The sequence below is a fragment of the Herpailurus yagouaroundi genome, unplaced genomic scaffold (assembly GCF_014898765.1).
Source record: "Herpailurus yagouaroundi ecotype Mexico unplaced genomic scaffold, PumYag 29, whole genome shotgun sequence".
In the NCBI taxonomy this organism is placed as follows: Eukaryota; Metazoa; Chordata; class Mammalia; order Carnivora; family Felidae; genus Herpailurus; species Herpailurus yagouaroundi.
The window spans coordinates 98,537,260-98,564,266 of NW_024412377.1; the positions used below are offsets into that span (position 1 = coordinate 98,537,260).

The 27,007-nt window shown below is 41.3% G+C and overlaps 1 protein-coding gene and 1 pseudogene across 6 annotated transcripts in view; one reads left to right on the top strand and one right to left on the bottom strand.

Annotated features, from left to right (window-relative positions):
- Positions 1–27,007, bottom strand: part of PDE8B (phosphodiesterase 8B) — a 270,623-nt gene that overhangs the window by 7,589 nt on the left and 236,027 nt on the right. For all 6 annotated transcript variants that reach the window (XM_040450213.1, XM_040450253.1, XM_040450228.1 and 3 more), the window contains exons 11-19: positions 24,918–24,960; positions 20,960–21,037; positions 12,114–12,190; positions 10,521–10,685; positions 8,441–8,486; positions 7,886–8,021; positions 6,800–6,998; positions 2,491–2,708; positions 777–897 (exon numbers count right to left, since the gene is read on the bottom strand). In XM_040450213.1, the coding sequence (XP_040306147.1) occupies positions 777–897; positions 2,491–2,708; positions 6,800–6,998; positions 7,886–8,021; positions 8,441–8,486; positions 10,521–10,685; positions 12,114–12,190; positions 20,960–21,037; positions 24,918–24,960 (1,083 nt within the window). The remainder of the gene's footprint in view (positions 1–776; positions 898–2,490; positions 2,709–6,799; positions 6,999–7,885; positions 8,022–8,440; positions 8,487–10,520; positions 10,686–12,113; positions 12,191–20,959; positions 21,038–24,917; positions 24,961–27,007) is intronic.
- The window catches only part of LOC121040709 (ubiquitin-60S ribosomal protein L40-like), a 49,277-nt pseudogene continuing 48,586 nt past the window's right edge, over positions 26,317–27,007 (top strand).

Consider the following 27,007-nt stretch of genomic DNA (forward strand, 5'->3'; position numbering starts at 1 on the left):
AAAAAAAAAATTTAAAAAAAAAAAAAAAAAAAAGGAAAAATGACATCTGCTTTTGTTATCAACTAGCACTCACAGTTTGTACATAATCTTTAAGTACTGATGTGGTTTTAATGCAAATCATCAGGAATACAGTTCTTTAAAACGTCCGTGTTTTCTTCTAATACTGAATTTCAGCTTCTGTTTTTACTTTTGTTTTTATTAAGTTTTCTAATTCCAGTAGAGCTAACATACAGTGTTATGTTTCGTTTTAGGTGTACGATGTAGCGATTCAGCAATTGTATACATTGCTCAAGTGCTCATGATGATAAGTGTCCTCTTTTATCCCTATCACCTATTTCACCCATCCCCCTCCCCCTCCACACACACCTCCCCTCTGGTCACCACCAGTTTGACCTCTATAGTTAAAGAGTCTGTTTCTTAGTTTGTCTCTTTTTTAAAACATCCACTTTTGAGGTCTCCAATGTCACAGAATTAGAAAAGGCTTTGGGTGCCCTAAAATCCCACCATTTATCCAGGCTCTGCTGTCTGCAGTTCTTGTCTATCTTACTCTTGGGCCTATCTCCTCCTCCCGTCACCACTGGCTTCATCTCGGGACCTTTCTTTCTAAGGAAGGCAGAATTACTGTGGATACTATGGCCAGAATTTTCAGCCCGTCTTTACCACCTCCAGGCAAACAACCATCTTGTGTCCAGGATGAAGAGAAAGTACGTTGCGGCCAGCGCCGGCTCTAATGGAAATAATACGCTGATGTATCTTATTATAGGTGAAATGCTTACCTCAGCTGCCAGGGGCTTATTGATGCTGTTCACAAATTTGTTCACATGTTCAAAGTGTTTTGTCATCTCTGTTGCTAAAACCATGTCAATAATAGCCTGGCGTAGTGTTCGATAATGGTTCCTAAAATAACCAGAAGACACAGGGCCTTGTTCATATCACGTCCAGAATTAGAACTGTTCTGCTACCATTTCACCATACTTCCCACACCATACGAGTCAGCTGGGGACACAGAGTTAAGAAATGAGTGCAGATCATAAAAAATTTTACCTGCCCCTCTTTCCATTATGCCAGGACTTGATGACACCATTCGATTTTCCCCAGTGAAGCTGACTCTTCCTTGTATGGGGTGTGTGTGTGTGTGTGTGTGTGTGTGTGTGTGTGTGTAGTAACTGGCACATAGTAGCCACTTATTTTACAACGTGGTTTCCTTCTACCTTCCCTTGGAAACGTATCAATAGTAAGATAGAAGGAAATGCCAAGTTCCTTCCCTACAAGACTGACACAGCAACCTGATGAGCTGTCCCCGTTATATTCGGCACACAGTGATTTGAATTACAGAGAACTGTCATTACTTCTTTAGATGATGGTAGGGGAATAATGTTTTCCCACTAATAAGTAACTAACTCATAAATATGGAGAAGAAACTGAGAGTTGCTGGAGGGGTTGTGGGAGGGAGGATGGGCTAAATGGGTAAGGGGCATTAAGGAATCTATTCCTGAAATCACTGTTTCACTATATGTTAACTAATCTGGAGGTAAATTTTAAAAAATAAAATATAAAATTTGAAAAAAAAGTCATTCTCTAAAAGAGAAGTGACAACGCATGGGGCAACAAACCTGCCAAAACATTACTCTCCAGGTCCTATCATCTTTTTCTAACTTTCAGGAGCCAGAACGGGGAGCTGAATAAAATTGGCTCTTGGATAAAATTCTTTCAGTCAAAGTTTTAAAAATTAAGCCTTGATCCTGATGAAGTTTAAGTTGAAGGTAGAATAACTGGTCTCCATGTTTTCGCAGATGTCTGGAAATCAAAGTGATAGGTCCATGTTGACAAGTGTTCCCCAAGGCCCAGGTGAGCCCTGTGCTCTGTGTAGCCTGCCCTGCCCCAGAAGTCCGCTCTCCAGCCTGGCTGGTGCCGTGTGGCAAACAGCCATCGTCTGACTGCAGGCCTGTGGCAGCCAAGAGGAAGTGCTCCTCTCGGTTCACAGCTGGCCAACTTTCACCAGACAGGAGTACAAGAGCCAGGGGGAAACCTGCCCAACCCTCTGGGCTCTAACGACTCTGCCGGGACCTGTGAAACCACGCCACCTCCTCGTGAGTTAGGATTTTAAGTGGCAAAAACTCAACTGGGGAAAGCCAAGGAAAGATGCATTTTCCGGGAGTTACACAAAAGGCAGGATGTCCCCTGGGAGGATAAAAATATCTGCTGTACTTATTAGACAACCAGGGTTTTAAGCGTTTTTGCGCAGTGTGTCAAACACGTTTGTGAACTCAATGAAGAGCAAATGAAATTCAGAAAGATGAAAGCAGTCTGGAAAGTACAAGTAAGCTTATAAGGGCAAGGTGATTACTATAGCGTCTGGTACAATGGTCCAGCTATTGTTACTTCCCCCTTTCCCTGCCCTAAGAGAAGCTAAATACTTGGAGAAGTTACGTAAGACTGAATGTCCCACTACTGTTTCACAAACCCGAGCAGAGGAGCCCAAGCACAAACCTGTCAATGTTCTTGAAAATGTTGCATTTGCTGTCCTTGACCGTGAGCTGGAAGGCCAGGGCGGTGTGGTGACTCTCCAGGACAGCGGTGTCATTATAGAGCACAGCGAGTTCACTGCCTGCGTTGCACAGGAACGAGTTGGTCCTTCCCGGGTGATCCACATCGTGGACTGTGGCGGCAATCAGCGCTGCCACCTCGTCCAGCTGATCGAGGCTTCCCTGGGGTCACGAGGAGGCAAGGCTGAACGTTATCCACTGAATGTCAGGATCCTACACGTCTCTCAGGGGATGGGCCAGGGGAGTTGGGATTATCAGAATGTTCGCTTAGTCTGATGAGCCTTCTCTGACTTCCTGGAAGTTGAGAGGCTGCCTAGGATATATCACATCACCTGGTGTTGCTGTGGATTATGTGGAAGGAAACAGAAATCTGAGTTGTCGTATGTGACAGATGTATCATCACAGACACCGAAATTCTTTTCCCAGGATCTGTTCACTTCAAGTCCTTTGCAGGAAGAAGCCAAACAGGACTTTTCAAGTGTTTGCCCTGTGGTATTTATTGCTGACTCTTTTCCACACGTGAAGAGCAGAGAGTGGCCTATGATCACAAGTATTACTTATTTTGTTTGCTTACTTAGGCAGAGATTGAGAGAGTGGCAGTAATGGCACAAATACAACCAAACTCTTCACACAAAGGTGAAAAGGGGTAAAGCCAAGCAGTACAAGAGCATCAAGGACAAGAACAAGAACTTTCCCATGAAAACTGAGGCTAAAGGGGCTCTTGCAATTAAGAACAAAATTCAGCTCTAGGTGAGCAGGTGGCAGAAGCACAAAGGGAGACCCTGTTTCTACAGCTCTTGGTATGTAATGTAAGAACACAAACCAGAGCAGAAGGGCACACGGATGTTCTCTCAGATCACAGCCTTAGGAAGAAGTTATTAAATGGGCTACTATTATATAAGAGATCCTGTACTTCAGGAATTCATTCAGTAATCATTTATGATACACTTACTGGGTTCCAGCTGTGACTCAGAATGCTGGCACTACCATGATGAACTACACTGGCATGCTCTCTGCACTAATGGAATTGATAATTTCCTGGGGAAGGCACAAATCACACACACACACACACACACACACACACACACACACACACACTTGGTCTTAGCCAAAAGGCCGAGAAGTGATCACACACACACACACACACACACACACACACACACACGTAACTGACTGTGAAATGTGCTAAGAAGAAAAGTACAGATGCTTTGACAGAGTAACCCCAAGGCCTGATCTGGTTTAGGGCAGTGCTGTTGGCTCAACTCTCTGTGACGATGGCAATGTCTGTGCTGTCCATATATAAACCCTGGTCACACGGAGCTACCAGACACCTGAAATGTGGCCAATGCAACCGAAAACTGCATTTTTTCATTTTATCAGCATAAAAGCCTGAAGGAGAAGCAGAAATTAGCCGGGCAAAAAATGACGAGAGAGAGAATGCCAGGCAGAAAGTCTACATGGTGTTCCTGAGGTCAAAGAAGTGGTTTATTCAGGAAACTTAAAGAGCATCACTGTGGCTGAAGGGTAGTGAGGAGGGGAAAAGTGGTACCCAAGAAGAGGCTAGAGGGGCAGGCATAATTTTCTGGCATTACAGAGTTGTTCCCCCAGGCTGTGGGAGGTAAAAATGCCAACTGCTTCTCAGACCCTAATGGGTAAGGGAGCAATGAGTCTGAAGCTAGCCCTGAAAGGTTTCTTGAAAGCTGTCCCTACCAGAAGACAGCCATTTTCCTTTCCAACCCTGACCACCTGGAGCAGGAGTGGGCGTGGGGTGGGGGGCAATTCCTGGCTTGGCCCCAGTCCACACGTATAGCTTTCCTGACCAGGGACAGCACTTGATGCTGTTCCTTTCAGCTCTTTTCAGACACTGATGATTGTATAATGCCCAGAGCAAGCAGAAAAGCTGGCCCCATTTTGCCTCTGGTCAGGGAAGTGCAGTCAGGACCCAAAGCTGCCCTGATGGGGCTCTCCTCTGACTCCACCTGTGCAGGGAGGACCCATGGAACCCACACTTTGGGCCCTGCAGCTAGTGGTCCTGGAGTATGTTCCACCTTGACTGGAGCCTGGGGCCAAGTTGTTTTTAGTTCTTTCAGTAAAAGAGACTCAAGTAACTGCAGCAGACCCACAAGTGGCATTAGATGAGACATGTCTTTTCTTCCAGCCTACACTGATTTAAACCTGGGGGTAGTTGTGGTGGGAGGCGGGAGAAGAAGGCTGGGCCTACCTCCCCACCCCCCCAGCAGATGGAAGAAGCAAGCCCTTCCTGTGGGAGGGAGGGACCGTCTGCGGAAGAAAACTTCCTCACCAAACCCACAAGAGGAGAAATTTCAGACCTTTGGAGATGCAGAGAGTTCCGCACCATTTTTGCCTTCTTTAACCAATGGGAGTAGATTTGGATCACCCTGAGGCAAACTGGCCAGACTGGCCCCCATTTCAGATGAGCCTTTCCAACAGTTCCTTCCCTACGACGGTCACCTACACCCAGAGAATAACAACAGAGTGCTGGCTACCCTGAGCGCTCTAGTTGCAGTAGTTCCTGGGAATCGGGAAGAGTAGGGGGAAGAGAGTATCTGTGACAAATTCAAGGGGAAGGTCAGCTCTGGGCATGTTATCCAGCTGGCTGGGGTGGGGATGTGGAGCTATGTCACAGTGATACCAAGATTTTTAGTCTAAGCATAAAGAAAAGAGGGTGACGGATGGGTATTCGGTAAAAACACATTTCCCTGACTCTCCTCATCAGTGGCAGCAGGTCTGGCACAAGAGTCCCCAGGATTAAATCCTGCTCACAATGCCTCACGGTGGACTAACCAGTGGTCTGGGGCTGCTGACTCAACCTTTGAGATAAGGAGCCCCCTCCACCTACTTCTCCAAGGTTCCTGGCAGTTCTAAATTTCCTGATTCTCTGGCAAGACTGTCAGAAAATGTCTTTTGAATTTGAAGTAATTATAGTCTTAGCCTTGTTTCTATTGCTACTTGAGAAATTCAATCAGATTTTGAATATGCTAGCAGAACTCACAATCTAAAGAAAAATTCCTGGGGGAGGGAGAGTATGGGAGGTGATAAAGTGACCAAGAGTTCCCTGATTTATCAAGCATTTAATGTGTATTTTTATAGAGTCGTTCTGCTTAAGTGAGGGTCATCTTTACGTCCTGCCCTCAACTTTGCAGTGCACAGCCTCAGCTGTCTAAGGTTTCATGCAGTGTAAAATGGAGGAACATGAGCCTGGAGTAGGAATCTCAAAGTGTCTTAGCTCTTCAAAGGAACGTGCTATCCCAACAAAGCCTGAGGTCACCTTTTTGAAAAGGAGGTGATAAAAGTCTTCAAAAGCATCATTCTTGGACCACATTCTTTACTTTGCTGATGATGAAAGTGAATACCAACATTAGCTTTTGGCAACAATGGGAAGGAAACCTCCTCTTTCCCCATTTTGGTTCCATTTCTAGCTCCTGCTACCTGTCCTGCTATCACTCTTCTAAGTAGCCAGGGTCTTAAGACTAAGGAAATGATCTAACGTCAGGCCGCTAGAGGTTGATAGGAATTGCGGTGTCTATATAGTACTTCTCGCAGGGGCATCTACATTCTAAGCTTCCGTTTTAACTGTAGCAAAGGAATTACAAGCTTCACTGCAAGTGATAGTAGTTGGGAAGGAGGAGAGATGGAGATCTCTTGCCAGCTGTACATGGGGTGTACGTAGGGCTGTCCTATAAATCAGCACCTATTCATAACAGTACAGGTGCTTCTAAGTAAGATTAAGGGACGTGGAACTCCTTCAGAATGATTATGCAAGTCATGAATGTAGGGTGTACACATTCACACCTACACAAAACACACACGTATATATGTATGTATATTAGTAGAATGCTGAATGGCTCCTAACTGTCTGGGTTATCATTCACCAATGGCCAAATTGTGATCCTAAAATGTAACCTCTAGACCTAGTAGCCATTTGCTGTAATAACTAAGTCCTGTCCTCTAATTCAGTATCACAACGGGCTCCCAGTGAATACTTGGAGAATAGGTTCATGAATCCGCCAGGCATGTAAGGGAGTCTACAGTGGCATCAATTATTGTTTTAGGCCTTTGCAAGAGGGGAGAGCTGGAAGCAAAGGCCATGTCTTTACAACACCAACATGACAAGTTAATTTGGTTGCAATTTGTATATATATAAATAGTTATTTGCCTTATATGTTTATTAAGATTGAGCTCTTGGACCTCCAATCTAAGCAGGTAACTAGATCATGATACCGAAATGCTACCTTTACTCTTTCCTTTCCGAGGAAGAAGGCAGTGGCGTGCAGGACATCGGCGGCATGGGTGGAGTTATGATAAGCATTGGAAGAGTGGTAGTTGGCCTCAATCACTTGGAGCCAGGCCCGAAGAGTAGTTTCAGAACAGTGTAAAAATTCACAGACTCCAAACCGGGAAAATACCTTTAAGCCCAGGTAAACCAATGGCCTGGAAAACAGGAAAACAGACCCTGATTCATTGTGTTCACTGGTCTAGAAACTGCTTTCTTTGATGACACTGGGGAATAGAGGCATTTTTCTTGTGACGTTTACTCCGCATGAACAAGAGCTTAAAAAACATCCCCTCCCCAAATTAGGAGATAGAGCATCTCCTCATCAGTCACTTCTTTACAACTAGGTGCCTCATGGTGGTCAATCCAAATGACTTCTCGATTATCTTAAACTCAGACGGCCTTCAGTGACTCTAGCAACCAAAAAAGATCCCTCTCCATCTCTACTTCCATATAACCTCTGTATTTCCTCTGTGTCGCCTCACAAAGTTACTGAGCCTAGGGACAGTGGTGTCCGTAGAGTCCTACCATTTATACTCATATTACTTAGATTTACAGGTGAGAATCATTCACATGCTATAGACCAGCATCCCTGAAAGAAAGAGCTGTCTCCTACTATAGAAGAGGACTTTCTGACTTATTTCATCTTCTCCCTGCCTACAGGATGGAACAAAAGTCAAGTCTGTAGTGCTTTCAAATTGATTTTGTAAGGTCTAGCTTCAACAAGTTTGGGGCCAATAGTGCTTGGAACTCTCGGCTCACTAGCACAAAGGAACGACCTGGATAAATGTGAAAAGGACACTCAGTAAGTCCTCATCCTGGGTCATCACCAGGCTAATCCCACATCTTACCCACTCTGTCTCCATAAAGGAGCTCACTCAGGGGCCACAGTCTCTGCTTGTACGACATCCCAGCAAGGCATGAAAAGTAGAACCTGTGAAGTTTCTTGTGGCAAGAACTCACGTCTCCCTCAAAGTTTCCAGATGTGAAAGTCTTGAGCGTGGCCATCAATCTTTCCCCACCTGCAGCCAGAGAAGCCACATACCTTTTATGTGTAACAGCTTCCAATTCAAAGATGTTGAACTCCCAACTTTCCTCATTATCAAGTAATTGAGCGATACAAGGGGGGACATCGTTGATGGTTATTGGCATCGCAAGGTGACTGTGACTCTGGTGCACATCTGAGCAAACAGACGGGGTTGAGGAGGCTGGTTAATTGTGGAATCTTAAGTGCCCCCAAACATTTGTTAGCATCTTCATGGTTGCTACTAGAAAGAAGTCTTGAACTTGCAAGGGTTAAGATTTTCACTTTAGGGTTCTTCTCTTGAAACTTCCCCCAACAAAAAATAAAAATAAAAAAGTAATTCCATTTAGCTGTCTGTTTGAATGTACACAGAGTTGCAATTCCTATTCTGACAGTGCTCACAGAAGTAATTTTAATTAGGAGACCTGGTTTCAAGTGCAGACTACAGGGATGGTTAACTCCAATGAGACCAACAGCAAGCCACACCAAGGCCCTCCCCAAACAAAAATCACAACACTGGAGAAGGCACAGGCTGGAGACAGGTTATCAGTAACAAGTGGACAGATGACAACTTACTCTTAGTGAACACATACTCGTTTCCTGACAACCTTCTCAAGCCATCCTGGAATAAAGAAAGCTACTATTAGAAGCATACTTTGCACGCGGTTATCATTATTCTCTCATTTCTTCCATTAGCCAAAGATGAGGCTCAAAATGAACAGTATCCAGAAGACAGAGGACACTCCCCCTTCCATAGCTATTAGCCCCAGGAGATGGAGAATTGAGAGTAAAATGGATAGGACTTCATCCAGGTTTCACGCCTGACCTCTGAGCTGCCTTCGTTGCCTTTCTCACACCATCCTTGTCTTCTGGCTTCCTGAAGCCACATTAGTGAACTCACGGAAGGGATCTTGCTTTTGGATGCAGGTTATTTTGAAGAGACCCCACTTACCCTTCTAGGTACTATGTTATTCTTGTGTCCTCAGATTTACAAACTGGGGACCCAAAGCCATGGGCCACATTTTGGGGATGATTTAATGTAAAGCTTTAAAAAGGTTGGGCTAATTTTTGATTAGTATCTAAATTTTTTTTTTTTCCAACTGTGTTTTCTGCTTTGCAACGTGAACATTGCAGTTGGCCTTTAAAAGAAAACTTTCTGGATTTGAGATCTTTGGAAGGGCAACCTAAGGGAGTGGAAAGAGTCCTAACGATCTGCCATTTACTAGGCTGGTGATGTTCTTGCATGTCAGTTCCCCTTCCCTCCACTTTCTACCCTTGAGTACCTAATTATTTAGATCTTTGCTTAAAAATCATTTATAATTGCTTATTTGTCTCCGTAGAAAGTGTGTGCTAAGTTTTAAAGTATTAATGAAGGGCTCCCCTGAAGTCACACCTTGGGACCTTTAGGCCAAGAGCTGAACTTTTAAAACTCTATAAATAGGTAGGTGACAATGGCTACAACCATCCCGCCTCTAAGGTAGGTATCACAGGGCACTCCCCTGCTTCTTCTTTGCCTTTCTTTTTCCTCTTCTCTAAAACTAAATAAAAGTGGAATCCTACACTAGTTCCTCACAGCAGGACCCAGAGAGGAACCACAAGATGGTATGGCCACAGGGGGAAGAGGCAGATGACTTGGTTCCAGAAACTGAAGTCCTCCTGATGCGGTGCTGTGGCTGCCCTCCTGACTGACCCTTGCCAGCGCTCTCCAGAGCTGAAGCCTGTGCTGCACTGGGATGGGATGACCAAGGCCAGCCCAGGGAAAGGAAAGGAACAGGAAGTCACTCAAATTACAGGCTCATCGAAGACCTTTTGCAAGAACAGGGAGAATGGACTAGAAAGCCAGTCAACGCTCAGCATTTGGTGACAGGGCTAGACACAAACCTTCAAAGTCAAACTCTCAGATGCCCCTGGAGTCTGTTTCACCCCAAGAATTCTTTGAGCTTCACCCTCTGATAAGAACTACAAATGAGTAATTTGAATCTTCTTCTTTTTCTTCACTTGCTGATAGATGGTGATTACAGCCAAACACTAGAACACACGAGTCCTTAGAAATCAGCTACTCTTGGTGGTGACAAATGGTGGTGGTATTGGTGTGCTGGGAGGGGGTGCTTCCTTCTCCCTCCCCTATGGAGCCAGAACAGCTCTGCTCTGCTTTTATTGGATTATAAAGGGAACTTCTATCTAACTTTTTATTTAAAGAGAGGATTCTAGAGCTGAGATTTTGGGAACTAGTGCTATAATCTAAGTACAAACCTTTTCATTACATAGAAAGCCTGTAGTCCAAGGAAACCTACCCATAACCCTCAATCCAATACTGCACCAGGTCAAGGGAGAGAGGTAAACAAGGGTCCCGTGGTGCATATTTAGCTTTCAATCAACTGCTTCTTTACTCCTTATTGTAATGAGGATTTTGAAGGACTGTCCCCCATTGCTATAATCAGTTAGCTTCATGGAAAGGTAAATTCAAGAAATATTTGAATTATACCACACATATAATCCAGAAATTTTGACACGGATGCTTTTGATTACACTGATGTTAGCCCCCACAGCAGATGTTTCTGCAACTATATGCAAGTTTAAATGTTACATATTATATGTGCTCTAAAGGGCATTTAATGTTGTCTCCCTGCATTTCCGGTTTTCCCTCATCACTCACGGTCATCAGGCCTCCAACAAGATCACTGGTGTGAGGATCTTCATCTTTGGTTCCAAGCTGAGGGGAATACAGTTCCGTGGTCCGTAAAATTTCCAAAACTCTATCCAAGGCTTCTGCTACTGTCACGGGGCTGTTTTCTTGGGCTGCATTGATTATATTTATAACCTAAGGAAATAAAGAGAGAAAGAACAAATTTGAGAATATAAGAATTCTAATTCCCAAAAGTCAAACACATGCTTGCAACCCAAAAGAAATCAGAGAGTGACACATTTTGTTGTTCAAAATGAGCAGGGTTTTCACGGAACCACTCCATTCTTACTGCAACATGCCTTTCCTCCCAACCTCTCCAGGTTGTTCTCCCACCTCAGAGACCACATTTTCTTCAGCTCCTTTGCTGATCCTTCTCTAGCTGTCTCCTGCAGGTTGGAGCTCCTCAGAGATGGGTACGGGGCCTTTCACTCCACAGTCCTTCCAGAACCCAGCTATTCCCATGAGTTTGGACACATATGACCTACAATGCCAAGGGCTCTCAAATTTATATCCCTGCCGGAACTCATTTTTGACCTTCAAGTTTGTATAATTCAATTACCCATGTGACCCATCTATTGGAATATCTTGCTCACATGTCCCAAACTAAATTCATGATATTGCTCCCTTCTCCCCAAAGCAAGGAAAAAAGTGGACCAAAAAAGTGAGACAACAGCTCCTTCTCTGGTTTTTACACTAGAGTGAAAAACAAACAAAAACCAAACAACAACAAAACAACTTCTATCTGCCTGTGCTCAAACTCAGAACCTGGGTGGCCCCAGCTGACAAACAGCTTTCTCTATCACCCTGATAATGTTATTCATCATCCAAATGGATTCTATCCCTGAATATTTCTTGATCTATTCATTTCTAACTCCACTGCTATGACTGTAGTACAGTTACCACCATTTCTTGCCTGTAATTCTGGAAAAGCCCCCTAAGTGGCCTCTTCTCTTTCATTCTTGCCATCTCTAGTCCATTCTCTGCATGGCAGCTGGGTGTTCCTTTTAATAAACAAACTGGATCATGTCATTCCTCGACTTGAAACTCTTCAGTGGCTTCCACTGCACAGAAACTAAAATACGAACCCCTCCTTCCAGCTCCATGTCACCATCTTCTCCCCTCTGCCCTCCAAGCTCTAGCCACCTGAACTTTCTTTCAAGTCTTCAAATACTGCAATCCTCCTTCTCTCACCTCTATGCTTCATCTCTTGCTGTGCCTACTGCCTAGAATTCTCTTCTCCCACCTCGTCTTCTAACAGCCTTGCATGCTTCAGTTCTTACTTCAAGCATCATTTCCTCTAGAGAGAGACTCTGTCTGATCACCTCACCTAAGGTAAATAGAGCCATAATCTGATTTTCTCTTAGAACACTATTGTTTTCCTTACTAACAGTCAGTGTAATTTAGAACTACAAATTAATTACGTGTTTATTTAATATCTGCTTCCTCTACCAGACTGTAAACTCTGTGTTATCAGTGACAAGTCATTTATCACGTCTGTCTGTAGAAACGAGCCCAGCGCTGGGCAGCCCTGATTGCAGAGTGGAGGCAGCAGCTGTCACTCACCTTTGTGATGGGAGCTTCGATGGTCATGGAATGGATCCTTGCCATGGATGGATAGCGACGATTCTGGAGGCTTGGTGCTGGGGAGAAGTAAATAAAGTTGTATCTGGTTCTGGTGGCTAAGCTTGGCTAAATATAGCAAAGGAGCCCTTCACAGACTGGGGACCTGATTCTCACCGGACTGCATCCCCAGGGCCCTCCACAAAGCAAAGGATTCACGCATCTTTTAATCCTAAAAGGTTGAGAGGTCAGCCACTACTTGACCAAGTCTAGAAAGTGTGGTTTGGTCTGGAACTATGACGGAAGAAAGGCTTTAGGAGTATTAGTTCCATAAGGGAAATTTCAGAGAAGGTTAATTGGGATCCTGAGGCCCCATCTCAACAGCCTAATATACCCTACTCACTTTACTATAAATCACCAAAGCCCAACTTTGACAGTTCCTAACTTTCAGTTCCCAGCTTCTGGCCATGGGACTGGATAAGGATATATATTTATAGATCACATCTTCTTTATCCATTCATAGATTGTAAACACTTGGGCTGCTTCCATAATTTGGCTACTGTAAATAATGCTGCAGTAATCATAGAGGTGCATCTATCTTTTCAAATTAGTGGTTTTTTTTCCCCCTATGGGTAAATACCCAGTAGTGTAATTACTGGATCTTATGGTAATTCTTTGAGGAACCTCCATACTGTCTTCCACAATGGCTCTATCAATCTGCATTCCCACTGACAGTGCACAAGGCTTCTTCTTTCTCCACATCCTCACCAATGCTTGTTATTTCTTGTATTTTTGATTTTACCCATTCTGACAGGTGGCAGGTGATATCTCACTGTGGTTTTGTTCTGCTTTTCCCTGATGATGAGGACTGTTGAATATCTTTTGGCCATCTGTATGTGTTCTTTGGAAAAATGTCTTCATGTCTTCTGCCTATTTTCAATCTGATTGTTTTTGTTGTTGAGTTGTGTAAATTCTTTATATATTTTGGATACAACCCTTTATTGGCTATGTGTATTTGCAAATATATTTTCCCATTCACTTGTTTTTTAGTTTTCTTATTTTTTACTTTGTGAAAGCTTTTTATGTTGGTGTAGTCCCAACAGTTTGTTTTTGTTTCCCTTGTCTCAGGAGACATATCTAGAAAAATGTTGCTACAGCCAATGTCAGAGAAATTACTGCCTCTGCTCTCTTCCAGGATTTTTATGGTTCATGTCTCACATTTAGGTGTTTAATCCGTTTTGAATGTATTTGTGGGAATGGTGTAAGAAAGTGGTCCAGTTTCATTCTTTTGCAGGCAGCTTTCCAGTTCCCTCAACACTGTTCGTTAAAGAGATTATGTTTCCCCATTGCATATTCTTCCCTCCTTTGTCAAAGATTAACGGGCCATATCATTGTGGGTTTATTCCTGGGCTCTATTCTCTACCACTGATCTATGTATCTATTTTGTGCCATTACTATACTGTCTTGATTATTACAGCTTTGTATTATATCCTGAAATCTGGGATTGTGATATTTCTACTTTTTTCTTTTTCAAGACTGCTTTGGCCATTCGGGGTCTTTTGTAGTTCCATACAAACTTTAGGATAATTTAGTCTAGTCCTGTGAAAAATGTGGCTGGTATTGTGACAGGGATTGTATTAAATCTGTATATTACTTTGGGTAGTATAGACCTTTTAACAGTATTTGTTCTCCCAATCCATGAGCATGGAATATCTTTCCATTCATTTGTGTCATCTTTAATTTCTTTCATCAGTGTTTTAGTTTCATAGTACAAATCTTTCGCCTCCTTGGTTAAGTTCATTCTAGGTACTTTGTATTTTTGGTGCAATTGTAAATGGAATTGTTTTCCTAATTTCTCTTTCTGCTACTACATTAGTAGTGTAGAGAAAGGCAAAAGATTTCTGTACATTGATTTTGTATCTTGTGATTTTAAAGAATTCATTTATCAGTTCTAGTAGTTTTGGGGTGGAGTCTTTGGGATTTTTTATATACAGTATCATGCCATCTGCAAATAGTAGAAGTTTTATTCTTCCTTACCAATTTGGATACCTTTTATTCCTTTTTCTTGTTTTATTGCTGTGGCTAGTACTTCCAGTACTGTGTTGAATCAAAGTGATGAGAGTGGACATCCTTGTCTCATTCCTGATTTTAGAGGAAAAACTCTTAATTTTTTTGCATTATGTTACCTGTGGGGTTTTTATATGGGCTTTATTACGTTATGTTCCCTCTAAACTTTGTGGAGGGTTAGTATAAATGGAGTTTAGGCTTTGTCAAATGCATTTTCTACATGTATCGAAACGATATGATTTTTATCCTTTCTCTTCTTGATGTATCACATTGACTGACTTGCAAATTCTGAACCTCCCTTGTATCCCAGTAATAAGTCTCACATGATTGTGGTCAATGGTTTTTTAATGTATTGTTAGATTCGGTTTATTAACAATTTGTTGTGGATTTTTGCATTTAAGTTCATTAGACACATAGGCCTGTAGTTCCCTTTTTTTGTAGTGCCTGTATATGATTTTTTAAAATATTATTTAAAATTTACATCCAAATTAGCATATAGTGCAACAATGATTTCAGGAGTAGATTCCTTAGTGTCTCTTACCCATTTAGCCCATCCCCCCCCCCACAGCCCCTCCAGTAACCCTCAGTTGGTTGTATTTCCCTGATGATGAGTGATGTTGAGCATTTTTTCATGTGTCAGTTGGCCACCTGGATGTCTTCTTTGGAGAAGTGTCTATTCATGTCTTTTGCCCATTTCTTCACTGGATTATTTGTTTTTTGGGTGTTGAGTTTGACAAGTTCTTTATAGATTTTGGATACTAACCCTTTATCTGATACGTCATTTGCAAATATCTTCTCCCATTCTGTCGGTTGCCTTTTACTTTTGCTGATTGTTTCCTTCACTGTGCAGAAGCTTTTTATTTTGATGAGGTCCCAATAGTTCATTTTTGCTTTTGTTTCTGTTGCCTCCAGAGACGTGTTGAATAAGAAGTTGCTGTGGCCAAGATCAGAGAGGTTTTTGCCTGTTTTCTCCTCGAGGATTTTGATGGCTTCCTGTCTTACGTTGGGGTCTTTCATCCATTTTGAGTTTACTTTTGTGTTTGGTGTAAGAAAGTGGTCCAGGTTCATTCTTTTGCATGTCGCTGTCCAGTTTTCCAAGCACCACTTGCTGAAGAGACCATCTTTATTCCATTGGATATTCTTTCCTGCTTTGTCAAAGGTGAGTTGGCCACACGTTTGTGGGTCCATTTCTGGGTTCTCTATTCTGTTCCATGGATCCGAGTGTCTGTTTTTGTACCAATATCATACTGTCTTGATGATTACAGCTTTGTAGTATAGTTTGAAGTCTGGGATTGTGACGCCTCCTGCTTTTTCTTTTTCAAGATCGCTTTGGCTATTTGGGTTTTTTTCTGGTTCCATACCAATTTTAGGATTGTTTGTTCTAGCTCTGTGAAGAATGCTGGTGTTATTTTGATAGGCATTGCATTGAATATGTAGATTGCTTTGGGTAGTATTGACATTTTAACAATATTTGTTCTTCCTATCCAGGAGCATGGAATCTTTTTCCATTTTTTTGTATCTTCAATTTCTTTCATAAGCTTTCTCTAGTTTTCAGTGCATACATTTTTCACCTCTTTGGTTAGATTTATTCTTAGGTATTTTATGTTTTTTTTGTGAGACTGTAAGTGGGATCGATTCCTTGATTTATCTTTCTGTCACTTCATTGTAGGTGTATAAGAATGCAACCAATTTCTGTGCAATGATTTTATATCCTGCAACTTTGCTGAATTCATGAATCAATTCTAGCAGTTTTTTGGTGGAATCTTTTGGGTTTTCCTTATAGAGTATCATGTCATCTGCCAAGAGTGAAAGTTTGACCTCCTCCTGGCCAATTTGGATGCCTTTTATTTCTTTGTGTTGTATGTATATGATTTTGATATCGGGGTAATGCTGACCTCATAGAATGAATCTGGAAGCTCTCCTCCCTCTTTGATTTTTCTGGAATAGTTTGAGAAGAAAAGGTATTAATTCTTCTTTAAATATTTGGTAGGATTCAACTGTGAAGCTGTCTGGTCTTGGACATTTGGTGGGAGTTTTTGATTACTGATTCAATTTCCTTGCTGGTAACTGTCCTGTTCAAATTTTCTATGTCCTTCTGATTTGGTTTTGGAAGGTTCTGTGTTTCTAGAAATTCATTTCTTCTAGGCTGTCCAGTTTGGCAGCATATAATTTTGAGTCTATTCCTATTGTATTTCTCTTGTGTTGGTTGTTATTTCTCCTCTTTCATTTCTGATTCTTTTTTTTAATTTTATGAGTCTGCCTAGAGGTTTGCCAATTTTGTTGATCTCAAAGAGCCATCTCCCAGTATCATTGTTTTTGTTTTGTTTTCATTTCATTTATTTCTGCTCTATTATTTGCTTCCTTCTACTGGTTTTGGGTTTGATTTGTTCTTTTTTCTAGCTCTTCAGGTGTAAGGTTAGGTTGTTTGAGATTTTTGTTTGTTTGTTGAGGTAGGCCTGTATTGCTATAACTTCCTTCTTAAAACTGCTTTTGGTGTACCCTAAAGATTTTGGACTATTGTGTTTTCAATTTCATTTGCCTCCATGCATTTTTTTACTTACTCTTCAATTTCTTAATGGACCTATTCATTGTTTAGTAGCATGTTATTTAACCTTGTGTATTTGTGTTCTTTCCAGCTTTTTTCATGTGGTTGATTTCCAGTTTCATGGTGTTGTGGTTGGAAAAGATGCATAGTATGACTCTGATCTTCTTGAATCTGTTGAGATTTGTTTCGTGGCTTAATTTATGATCTATTCTGGAGATGATCCATCTACACTTGAAAAGAATGTGTATTCTGCTAGTTTTGGATGGAATGTTCTGAAAACATCTCTAGATTAATCTGGTCCAGTGTGTCATCCAAAGCCATTGTTTCCTTGTAGATTTTCTGTTTGGATGATCTGTCCACTGATGTAAGTGGCATGCTACAGTCCCCTAGTATTGTATTACTATCGTTTAGTTCCTTCAGGTTTGTTATTAACTGCGTTATGGTATTTGGGTGTTCCCATGTTGGATGCATAAATATTTACAATTTACTATCCATCTTGGTGTCAACCTCCTCGGGTTGATTTTGTTAGGTGCTGTCTGTGCCTCTTGAACCTGGATTTCTGTTCCCTGACCCTACTTCAGGAAGTCTTCAGCTATTATTGTTTCAGAATCATTTTCTGCTTCCTTCTCTCTCTTCTCTTTCTGGGATCCCTATAATGTGAATGTTATTGTTCTTGATAATTCCCCAAGTCTTATTTTCATTTTTAATTATTATTTTTCTCTCCTATTCAGCTTGGTTGCTTTCCATTACTCTGTTCTCCAAATCTCTGGTTCTTCTGCTTCCTCTAGTCTACTATTTATTCCACCTTGTGTATTTTGAATTCCAGTTACTGAGTTCCTCATCTGCAGTTTTATGGTTTCTTTTTGTTAAGAGTCTCACTGAGATCTTCCACTCCTGTCTCAAGTCCAGTGGATATCTTTATGATCATTACTGTAAATTCCCTATCAGTAATATTTCTTTTCTCTGTTTTGCTTAAATCTGGTGCTGTGATTTTATCCTGTTCGTTCATTTGGGACATATTTCCCTGTCTCTCATCTTGTCTAACTCTCTGTTTCTGTGTGTTATGGAAGTCACCTACAACTCCTGCTCTTGAAAGTAGTAGTCTTGTGAAGAAGAGGTACTGTAGTGCCCTGCAGTGCACTGTCCTCTGTTCACCAGAACCTGGCACTTGAGGAATGTCTCCTATTTGTTGTGTGCACCCTGCTGTTATGATTGAACTGCTTTTTCCTTTGGCCAAGTCAACTGCAATGGCTCTCTTTTCCTGTTGTGGTCAGGGTTTGTTTGGTCCCTGTGTTGTTAGTAGGCCAGTCTGGGACCACCTCGGGGTTGGGTCAGTCCATGCATTTTCCAGAGAAGCAGTATCAGTGAATTTCAGGGCACTTTCCCTGTATTGTCCCTTGTGAAGCTTTTGTTGGCAGGCAAGGCCTGCAGTTGGACCAGATCTCTGCCCCTAGCAATGTGCCTGGCTGTACTTGGACTGGTGGGTGTGGTTATCTTCACCTCTACCCAGGTCAGGAGTCACTTTGGAGGGTGCTGGTCCTACTGGGGCTGCTTGCACATGACATACTTGTGGCACTGCTTTGGATGTGCTCTGGCCAAGGGTCTATTGGGAGGGAGCAGGTCCAGAGGAAAGCATGAGGGGGGGGTCACACTGTGTTAGCAGGGTTTGTGTGGGTCTGCTGTGTGAAGAGACCTAGAGGCGGAGCCTGGCTGGAGAGGGTGAGTTTGCAAGAAAACTCAAGCGTGGGATGCACTGTTAACAAGTTATGTATTGAATGTGAGCACTAAGGTGGTTCCAGCAGGTATCCATGTATCTAGGCTGTGGGGGTGGGAGAGGAAAATGGTGGCTTTCCAGCTCTTTTGCTTCTGGAGAAGTCTTCCAATGGTCAATCCCTGCCCCTCCAGCACACTCTCTGCGGTTACTAAACAACCCTCCCTCCGGTAGACTCCAGGCATTATTCAAGATGTGGTTTCTATGCTGTATTTCTGAGGGGCTGTCTGTTGTTCTATTTCTATAAGGGCAGAGTTTCCGTTTCCTCTCATCCTTCCAGCTCTCTCAGAGCCGACTGATTTGTAAAGTTCAGATGTTAAGCCTGCTAATTGTAAGAGTTCATGAAATTTCCCCCGTCTCGCTTTCAAAGCCAAATGTTATGGGGATTCCCTGTGCCTGGGGTGCCTGGCATGAGGCTCTATTTCTCTCCTCTCTCCAAGTCTGCCATCCCTCCCTCCCATGGGTCTGTTAGCTCCCAAACATGTTTCTATTCTTTCTAGTCTCCACTCTGTGGCCTCTTCTCTACATTTAGCTGTGAAGTTTGTTTTGCCAGTCTTCATGTTATTTTCTGAGTTATTTATACTGATGTGGATTTTATCTAGCTGTATCCATGGGATAAGGTAAGGTTCCTGCTACTCAGCCATCTTTTCCATTGTTTTTTGTTTGTTTATTTGTTTTGAACAGGTAATGCTTACATGTAGGTAAAAATTCCAAAGGGAGAAACTACCCTAAAAGCCCTGTTATATTTAAGTGATGAATCACTAAATTTTACTCCTGAAATCATCATCACTATATGTTAACTAACTGGGATTTAAATAAAATATAAAAATTTAAAAAAATAATTATAAACCTAAAAATAAATAAATCAGTAAGAGCTCTGATCCCATCAGCTCATCCTACCATTGCCTGTGAGGCAGGAAGGAGGGATAAAATCCTCATGTTACAAATAGGATAACTTAATCTAGCGAATATCAAGAAAGCTTACCTGCTTCTCAGCCATCATTACAGCCTTCTTCTGTACTTACAACCTCTACTTCTCCATGTTCTGGAGAGATGATGGTCCCCTCTCAAACTTTACACTGAAAACTGAGCTAATCTAGTTCAAATTCTCTCATCCATTATCCTGTCCATCTAAAATGTTCTATTTACATCTGAAAATATTTCAGTTAATCTTGTTTTACATTTTTGGCCCCTATCCTTTGCATGCCCTATGATTTATCCTCTTTCCTCTATGAATTATTCATCTTGTCTCTAAAGTCTTCAGTCCTTCCTAGTTTATCCACTTCCCTCATCATCAGGTTTCCCATTGTGACCCATAGGATTGAAAAGTCCTTCACTTGCCCTTCCAGTTTATTCCCTTAAGTTACCATCCTACTTCTCTCCTTTCTATCACAGTCACTCACCACCCCTCCTCATGCCCCTAGAATGGATGAGTGAAATCCACTGATCTGTTCTCGGTGCTTAAGCTCACTGATCTCTGCAGCATATAATACTGCTGGCCATCTCCCTTCTCTTGCTACCCTCTTGTTCGTGGCTCACCCCCAGTTCTCTTGTGCTCTTCCTTGGCCCTATTTCTCCTGCCTCTCCTCTAACTGAAAGAATGCCTTCAAATCTAGAACCTAGACCTTTTCTTTTCTCTTCTCTCTCTCTTCCCCACCTCCCTCTCTCCCTCCCCACCCCACACACCCCTTACAGATGTTCCTCTGCTCAAAGCATCATCTATCACCCCTACGGCTCCCAAATCCACACTGCTAGCCCGCAGTACTAGTCTTGTATTTTAGCTTCCTTGGCATCTTCATTAAAATAAAAATAATCATTTTCTCCTCAACCCCCCACATGGCCATACATGGAGACTCCTATTTCTGAAAATATTACTCATATTTTCCCAGGTACCTAGGAATGAAATGTCAAAGTCATCTTGGACTTTCCCCCCTCCCTGCAAATCCAAATGATTCCTCTTTAAGGCGTGCTTGAACTCAAATAATGTTTTGGTTAAATTATGTTTAGCAGAGCAGAACTGTTGTGCTAAATTATGTCCCACAGTATTTCTATGACATTTTATTAAGGGTAAGGGTGTGTAACAGGTACACTGAAAACTGGGAAGTGCTGAAGTTGGGAAGTCAGGACTCTGCAGTTCCTTTTCTCCCACTCCCACTTAAGAATGATCTAGCTATTATATTAAAAAAATAACCTGGCTATTAAAACTCTGAGCTGCTCTGGTGGTTATATGGCTCAACACAATTTAGGCCATCATGGAACAAGTGTGGAGTCATTTCAAAGAGAAGACACTATAAAAAGTAAAAAAGTAAGAAGTGCTAAAAATTTTTCAGTTTACGGAGTAAAAAAGCAAGCTGCATCAAAACTCTGCTGCTTGGGGTTTTGTTTATATGCTGACAAATTCTTGAGTATATTCCTCTGTCATCTTCTATACTTTAAAAAGGCCAAGAAATCTGAAAAACTTCTTACCATCACTGCCTCGAGATGATATCGATTTCACATCAATGGACTCTTTCCTCCTGTTCTTGTATCTAAATGAATGAGACTCTAAGGATTGCAAGTTAATAATGGAAGGTGAGTTTTCAGCTTATTTACAGGTGCAGTTTAGACACATTTCCCCCTCATTAGCCAATGAAAACAAGGTTCCTTTTTAAGCACTATAAAATACTTTCAAGAAACAGCAAACCACTTTCTCTTCAACTCATCAACAACACAGAATTATCAATCATATTAATTGCAAAATGATACTCTTTTCTTACGGCTGTTATGTAATGGTAATAGGCTTTTTATCAAGAGTTCTTTAGTTCCATTAATAAAATATCTTTTTTAAAAATAAGTATTAAAACTTGGGTGAAATTTGGGGGGGGGGGTTCATTTCAACCTGAAGGACAGTAAATGTAACTGGGTCAGGAAGGCTGTTACAGAGATATTTGCAGAAGTAAAATACCAGTGAAATACAAAGAAACTTGAATTTATTTGAGAAACTACTATGGACTAATTTTAGGCCCCTCTGAAAGGTCAGTCCACCAGATGGTCTTCTAGGTTCTCCTTAGGATGTGATTTCATCAAATGAGGCATAGTGAAAATCCCAGGAAGGAAGGGAAGAAAAGGCAGGTTTATAATCCCAACTATTTCCACAACTCACTTTTGTCCCTATTTTCTAAGGGGAATAAAGCACTTCAATTCTGCACAAGTCTTTGCTGACTTTAACCCTCAAAATGTGCTGTCACATTAATGAAATATTGAAGTATGGAGTGAGGACAAAGAGATAAAAATGTCAGGGCAATAGAATTACCTTCAGAAACATGCATTTTCAGGGCATTGGCTTCTTGTGGGAGTAACCCAGTAGCAAGGAAAAAAAATTAATCACAACACAGAATTGTTCCCCACTGTGCCAAGACAGGAGGCACACACGCAGGTTCCAGCAGGAAGAATACATTTCTTATACATCAGTAAGTGTTCATATTCCAAGAAAGAAGAAAAAGGTGCAATAACGCTCTTTGAAGAAGTGTCTATTAATGGTGGGCCTGGGGGCTCAGTCAGTTCTAGGTGTCCAACTCTTGATTTCGGCTCAGGTCATGATCTTGCAGGTCATGAGTGTGAGCCCCACATCAGGCTCTGCACTGACAGTGTGGAGCCTGCTTGGGATTCTGTCTCTCTAACCTCTCCTCCTGCTCCTCCTCCACTCTCAATCTCTGTCTCAAAATAAATATAATATGAAAAAAAAATTGTCTATTAACACCAAAAAAGGCACAAGAGAGAGCAGTAGATAATAAAACCAGTTCCAGAGTAACTTGCCAAAATTCAAGTCTCCAGAATGCCATCATCTACTAGCTGTATAACCCTGGCAGTGTTAACTTCTCTGTATTTCGACATCTCCATCTATGAAGTGGGGATGGTTACAGCATCTCATTCTTAAGTTGCTGTGTGACATAAATGAGTTAATCCATGCAAAGCACTTAACACAGTGCCTGCTACACAGGAAGTATGTAGTTTGTACTGGCTAGTGGTATTAATTACATCTGGTCATTTGCAAATATACCTTCTTTCTAGGCATACATGGGATCAGGTTATAATATTGTTCTCTTGTCTGTTTTCACTTTTTTTCTGGATCAGCTTTTTAACTATTTTAGAGTCCTAAAAATTCTGATTCAATTAAAAAAGTTAAATCATCAACTAAACTTGAATTATATTTATACAGCTCAAGACAAAAGCAGAATTATTATGAAGTTGATCTAAACACCTTAACCATACAGCCTTGTCTTGCGGATTCTGCCTTAATAATTTTCCTGGCCGTGGATAGGAGTTTCAGTATTTGTAAAGACACCTATAAGTAGTGGTACTTTAAATGACATTGTTAGGATCATATGGCATCTTTCAAACCCTGAAAAACTAACAGTGGTGACTCACAAAACATTCCTTTTTAGCCTCTTCAGGGACTTAATAATCATATACATTCCTAGCCTTTACCACATAATAAATTAAATCTAACTGAATAAAGATTTAAGATTATTCAAGACTGGGGTGCCTGGGTGCCTCAGTGGGGTTGAGTGTCCAACTTCGGCTCAGGTCAAGATCTCATGGTTCGTGAGTTCGAGCCCTACGTTGGGCTCAGTGCTGAGGGCTCAGAGCCTGGAGCCTGCTTTGGATTCTGTGTCTCCTCTCTTTGCCCCTCCGCTGCTCATGCTGTCTCTCTCAAAAAATAAACACTAAAAATTTTTTTTAAAAAGATTAAATTCCAAATTAAAAAAACCTCATTCCTGAAAATGTAGTTTCTAAATAAAACCAAAGTAGGGAAGTTAGTCTCATGACTGTGACCATGCCTGGCTAGCTGAATACTAAATCGTTCACTAGAAATTACTCCAAGATATATAATTCTTGTTCTTCCTGATATTATCTCAGCTGAAATTAAGAGAATGTAGCAACAGAAATTACTAAAAGTTTGGAGAAATTATTCTTCAATAAAGGCCATTTAAGTCGAATAATTCATTATTCATTCTCCCAAGAGATGCTTTGGAATGAATTTACAGACCAAAGAAAACAAAGATAAAGAAAATTTAAATATCTTTATTCAATGGCAAAAGGGGATATAGTGTCAATAATTAAAAAAAAAATAGCGAACATTTACTGAGCACCTACTCTGCACCAGACATTGTGCTTCAATATTTACTTTAAATGTAAATTATCTTATGTGATCATTATAACAATTCTGAAAGTACATAGTACAATCTTCATTTTACCAGTGAGAAAACTTGAACTTGGAGAGATTATGTAGGTAGCTCCAAGTCAAAGAGCACGTCAAACAGTGGAACCTATGTTTTGTAAGATGGGATAGTTTCAATTTATCAATGTTTTGGGAGCATTTGTTGACCCTAATATGTGCAAGGCAATGCTGGGCACAGTAAAGGATATGAAAATGCTTGCAACATTTTTTGGCGCCTAATAAGTTAATTAAAATAATACTCTTACAAGAGATAAACATAAAGAGAGAGAGAGGCAGAGGCAGAGGCAGAGACAGAGACATAGAGGGAGGGAGGGGCAAGGGCAGAGGAAGGAAAAGGGTAGAGGAAGGGAAGGAGGATATCCAAGAGTTAAATGGCAGGTACAGTCACATATTACATACACTTTCTCCTTTATTTTTCATAACAATGAGATGCACATTGTTAATTCATTTTACAAGCGAAGAAACTAAAGCTCAGAAAGATGAACTTGAGTCTGAGTATGTTAAAATATGGTCCATCCTAGAGTCAAGGAGAGGGACTAAATAGGTAGCCCAGGGTCTAACTTTATGCACTAATGGTTGGGAAAACCACTAACAGAGGAAAGAATATCGTGTGTGTGTGTAGACGAATAAGAAGTTTAAATTTCTGATAGACTGAATTTTGCCTCTAATGATCAGAGAAATCCAGACCTTTCAAATATAGAAGTCATCTAGTCATTTCCTCGTTTGAGGGTTGAGGAATCCAAGGGTCAGACAGAGTACTGCCCAAGGTATAAAGCAAGGGAGTGGGGACTGAAATGGGACCTCAGTGCTCTGGACTTCCATGACAGGCCAACCCACATTTTCTAATTAGACCGATAACAAGAGCTACGAAGAACGGGTAGCCTGACCAGGGTGTAACAACAGTGTCTCTCTCCTGGACTTCTGGCTACTCTCTTTTTAAGGTGTATCTGCTCTATATGGTCTCCAGCCAGTAAAATAAAACCAGCATGATAAAGGCATTCAGTAGAAAAGGTTGCCATGAATGAAGATTTCAAACTTTTGAAGGGATTCTGCTTTTATGCTGGCTCTCCAGCCTTCCAATATCCACACTCAGATTTTAGTAATCCACATTCTGGGGTGGTGAGTGTCAAACTACATTTCTTCAGAGTAATTTACAGACTTGAACCCACAAATGCCAGTGGAGTGAATTTGAAGTATTCTCACCTGTCTGAGAATTGTCTCCTGAATCACGATGAACCTTGTGAATCTAAAGTTGTTCAAAAAGTTTGGTAAAACAAGAGAAAGAAATTTTAAATATGGTATTAGCCACATTTCCAGCCAAACAATTTAATCAAAAAGCTCTGAGGACTCAAGAAATCAAGAAGTTACACTGATAATATAAACAGATGAAAGATGTACATCAAGTGATAATACTATAAATGCTCCATTACATTCAGACACTTATAGAATGGCTGAACCTGAGAGCAAGGAGATACCCAAGGGATGCACTTTTTACCCAGGACATCTACACCTCCACTCAGCTGTTCCCATTTTGACCATTTGCAAAAATGCAGAAAGACAAAAAGCCGTAACAAAAAAATTTTTATAAAGCTAACATAATCTATTTAAATTTCAGATGGGTTATAAAATTTTTCTGTAGTATAAAAATAATCGGAATTTAAGCCCAGGATTTCTAAAAAACCATCCTAAAAGTCTCTTCCAATGCTCCTCAATTATGGACAGAGTCATTTTACAAAATGTATATTCACAAGATCTGAACTTTGGATGCAGCTTAACACTAGTTCCTTCTCATTATCAGATTTTTTGTGTGTGCTAATGATTTTATGCTAATGCTCACTAAATATCCATCAAATGATGAATGAAGTCATTAACACTAGAAAACAATATACACGCTTTGGGATGTTGCATTTTTTCTGTTTATAAGTGAGACACTGTTACCAAGTTGCATTTAGCTGTATCACGCTTAAAATCATGCTCCTTTCCTGCTAACTCCACCTCCTTCCAGTCGTTTGGACAACCAAGCCTTTGCAGCCACTCAATGAATGGGATAAGTTAACTTGAAAAACAAGACAGGTGAGTGTGTGGTACTATGAAGGAAGATTAGTATGGTTTAGCAACATCAGCTGTAATAAATAGCCACAAGTTGCCTATATATCAGATAACCGGTACAACGTTCCAGGTTGACTGAACCATTGAAAAATAATCATGTAAAACTGACATGTTAAAAATGTCAAAACTGACATGTCAAAATGTGACTGAGGGCTGTGACGCATAGCAGGTCATAAAAATGGGATCCATAATTATGGGACCTTGTTATTTCTTCTGTGAATGGCTGCTTTATATATTTTCTTTACAGATGAAGACCATTTGTTACAAAGCTACCGAGTACAGTGTGAATTTTTGATACTCTACCAAATGAATACAACTTTTGCCTTGCAAACTGTTTTCTCAATCAACTTTAGCTCAAAAGCAAGTTATCTTTAAATATTTGGCTTTTCTCTCTGAATCACAATACATCTCTCCCGTAGGAACAAAGTCCTATGACTTCCCTGGTTATCTAAAAAGGCCATTGGCTCGTCTATTGGTGACCCCCACAGGCGAGATGACTGAACTGGGGACCTCCTACAAGGTCAACGTGGCCTTTGTGTTCTGTCTGTCTTCATCTTTGGGCCAGATGAAGCCCAAGGTCTAGTATATACATAGCCCAACTCTGCCTTTAGGATGGAAGTGCCTTGGTCCCAGATGGGAGAAGAGGCAACAGGGAGGAGAGATGAAACGTACCAGGTCCATCTTCTGAGGTAACTTCCTTTCTTTCTCCAAACAGGATGTGGCATTTGGCACTTTTGGAGCTGAACTCACTGCACCCCCTCCACAACTGCTGCCCCTGAAATGGTTCATCTAACTCTGCTGGATTCTCTTCTAGGGACAGTAACACAGACTGGACATACCCTTCGATGTCACTTGCTCTACAAGCAGAGGATGTGCAGGGCAAGGTTAGCACCTGCCACCCAGGATCCTATTCCATGACTCATTTCATGATCCACTGCAGCAGGTGCGGTGCCTAAGGACCTTTGCTGCTTACTCTCCAGCTGTGCTAAGTTTTTTCAGAGCTTCCACACTCAGGTTATCTACATTACTCTTCTGAATAATGTCCTTCCCCACAACCCTTTTACAACTAAAGATTCACCTGGATGAAAAAATCTTTAAGAATTTGAATTTTTTTCTTGGAGGTCTAAACCCACCAGTCATTTATGACTTGGCATGAATGACTCCACTAAAGTTATTTTCTCATA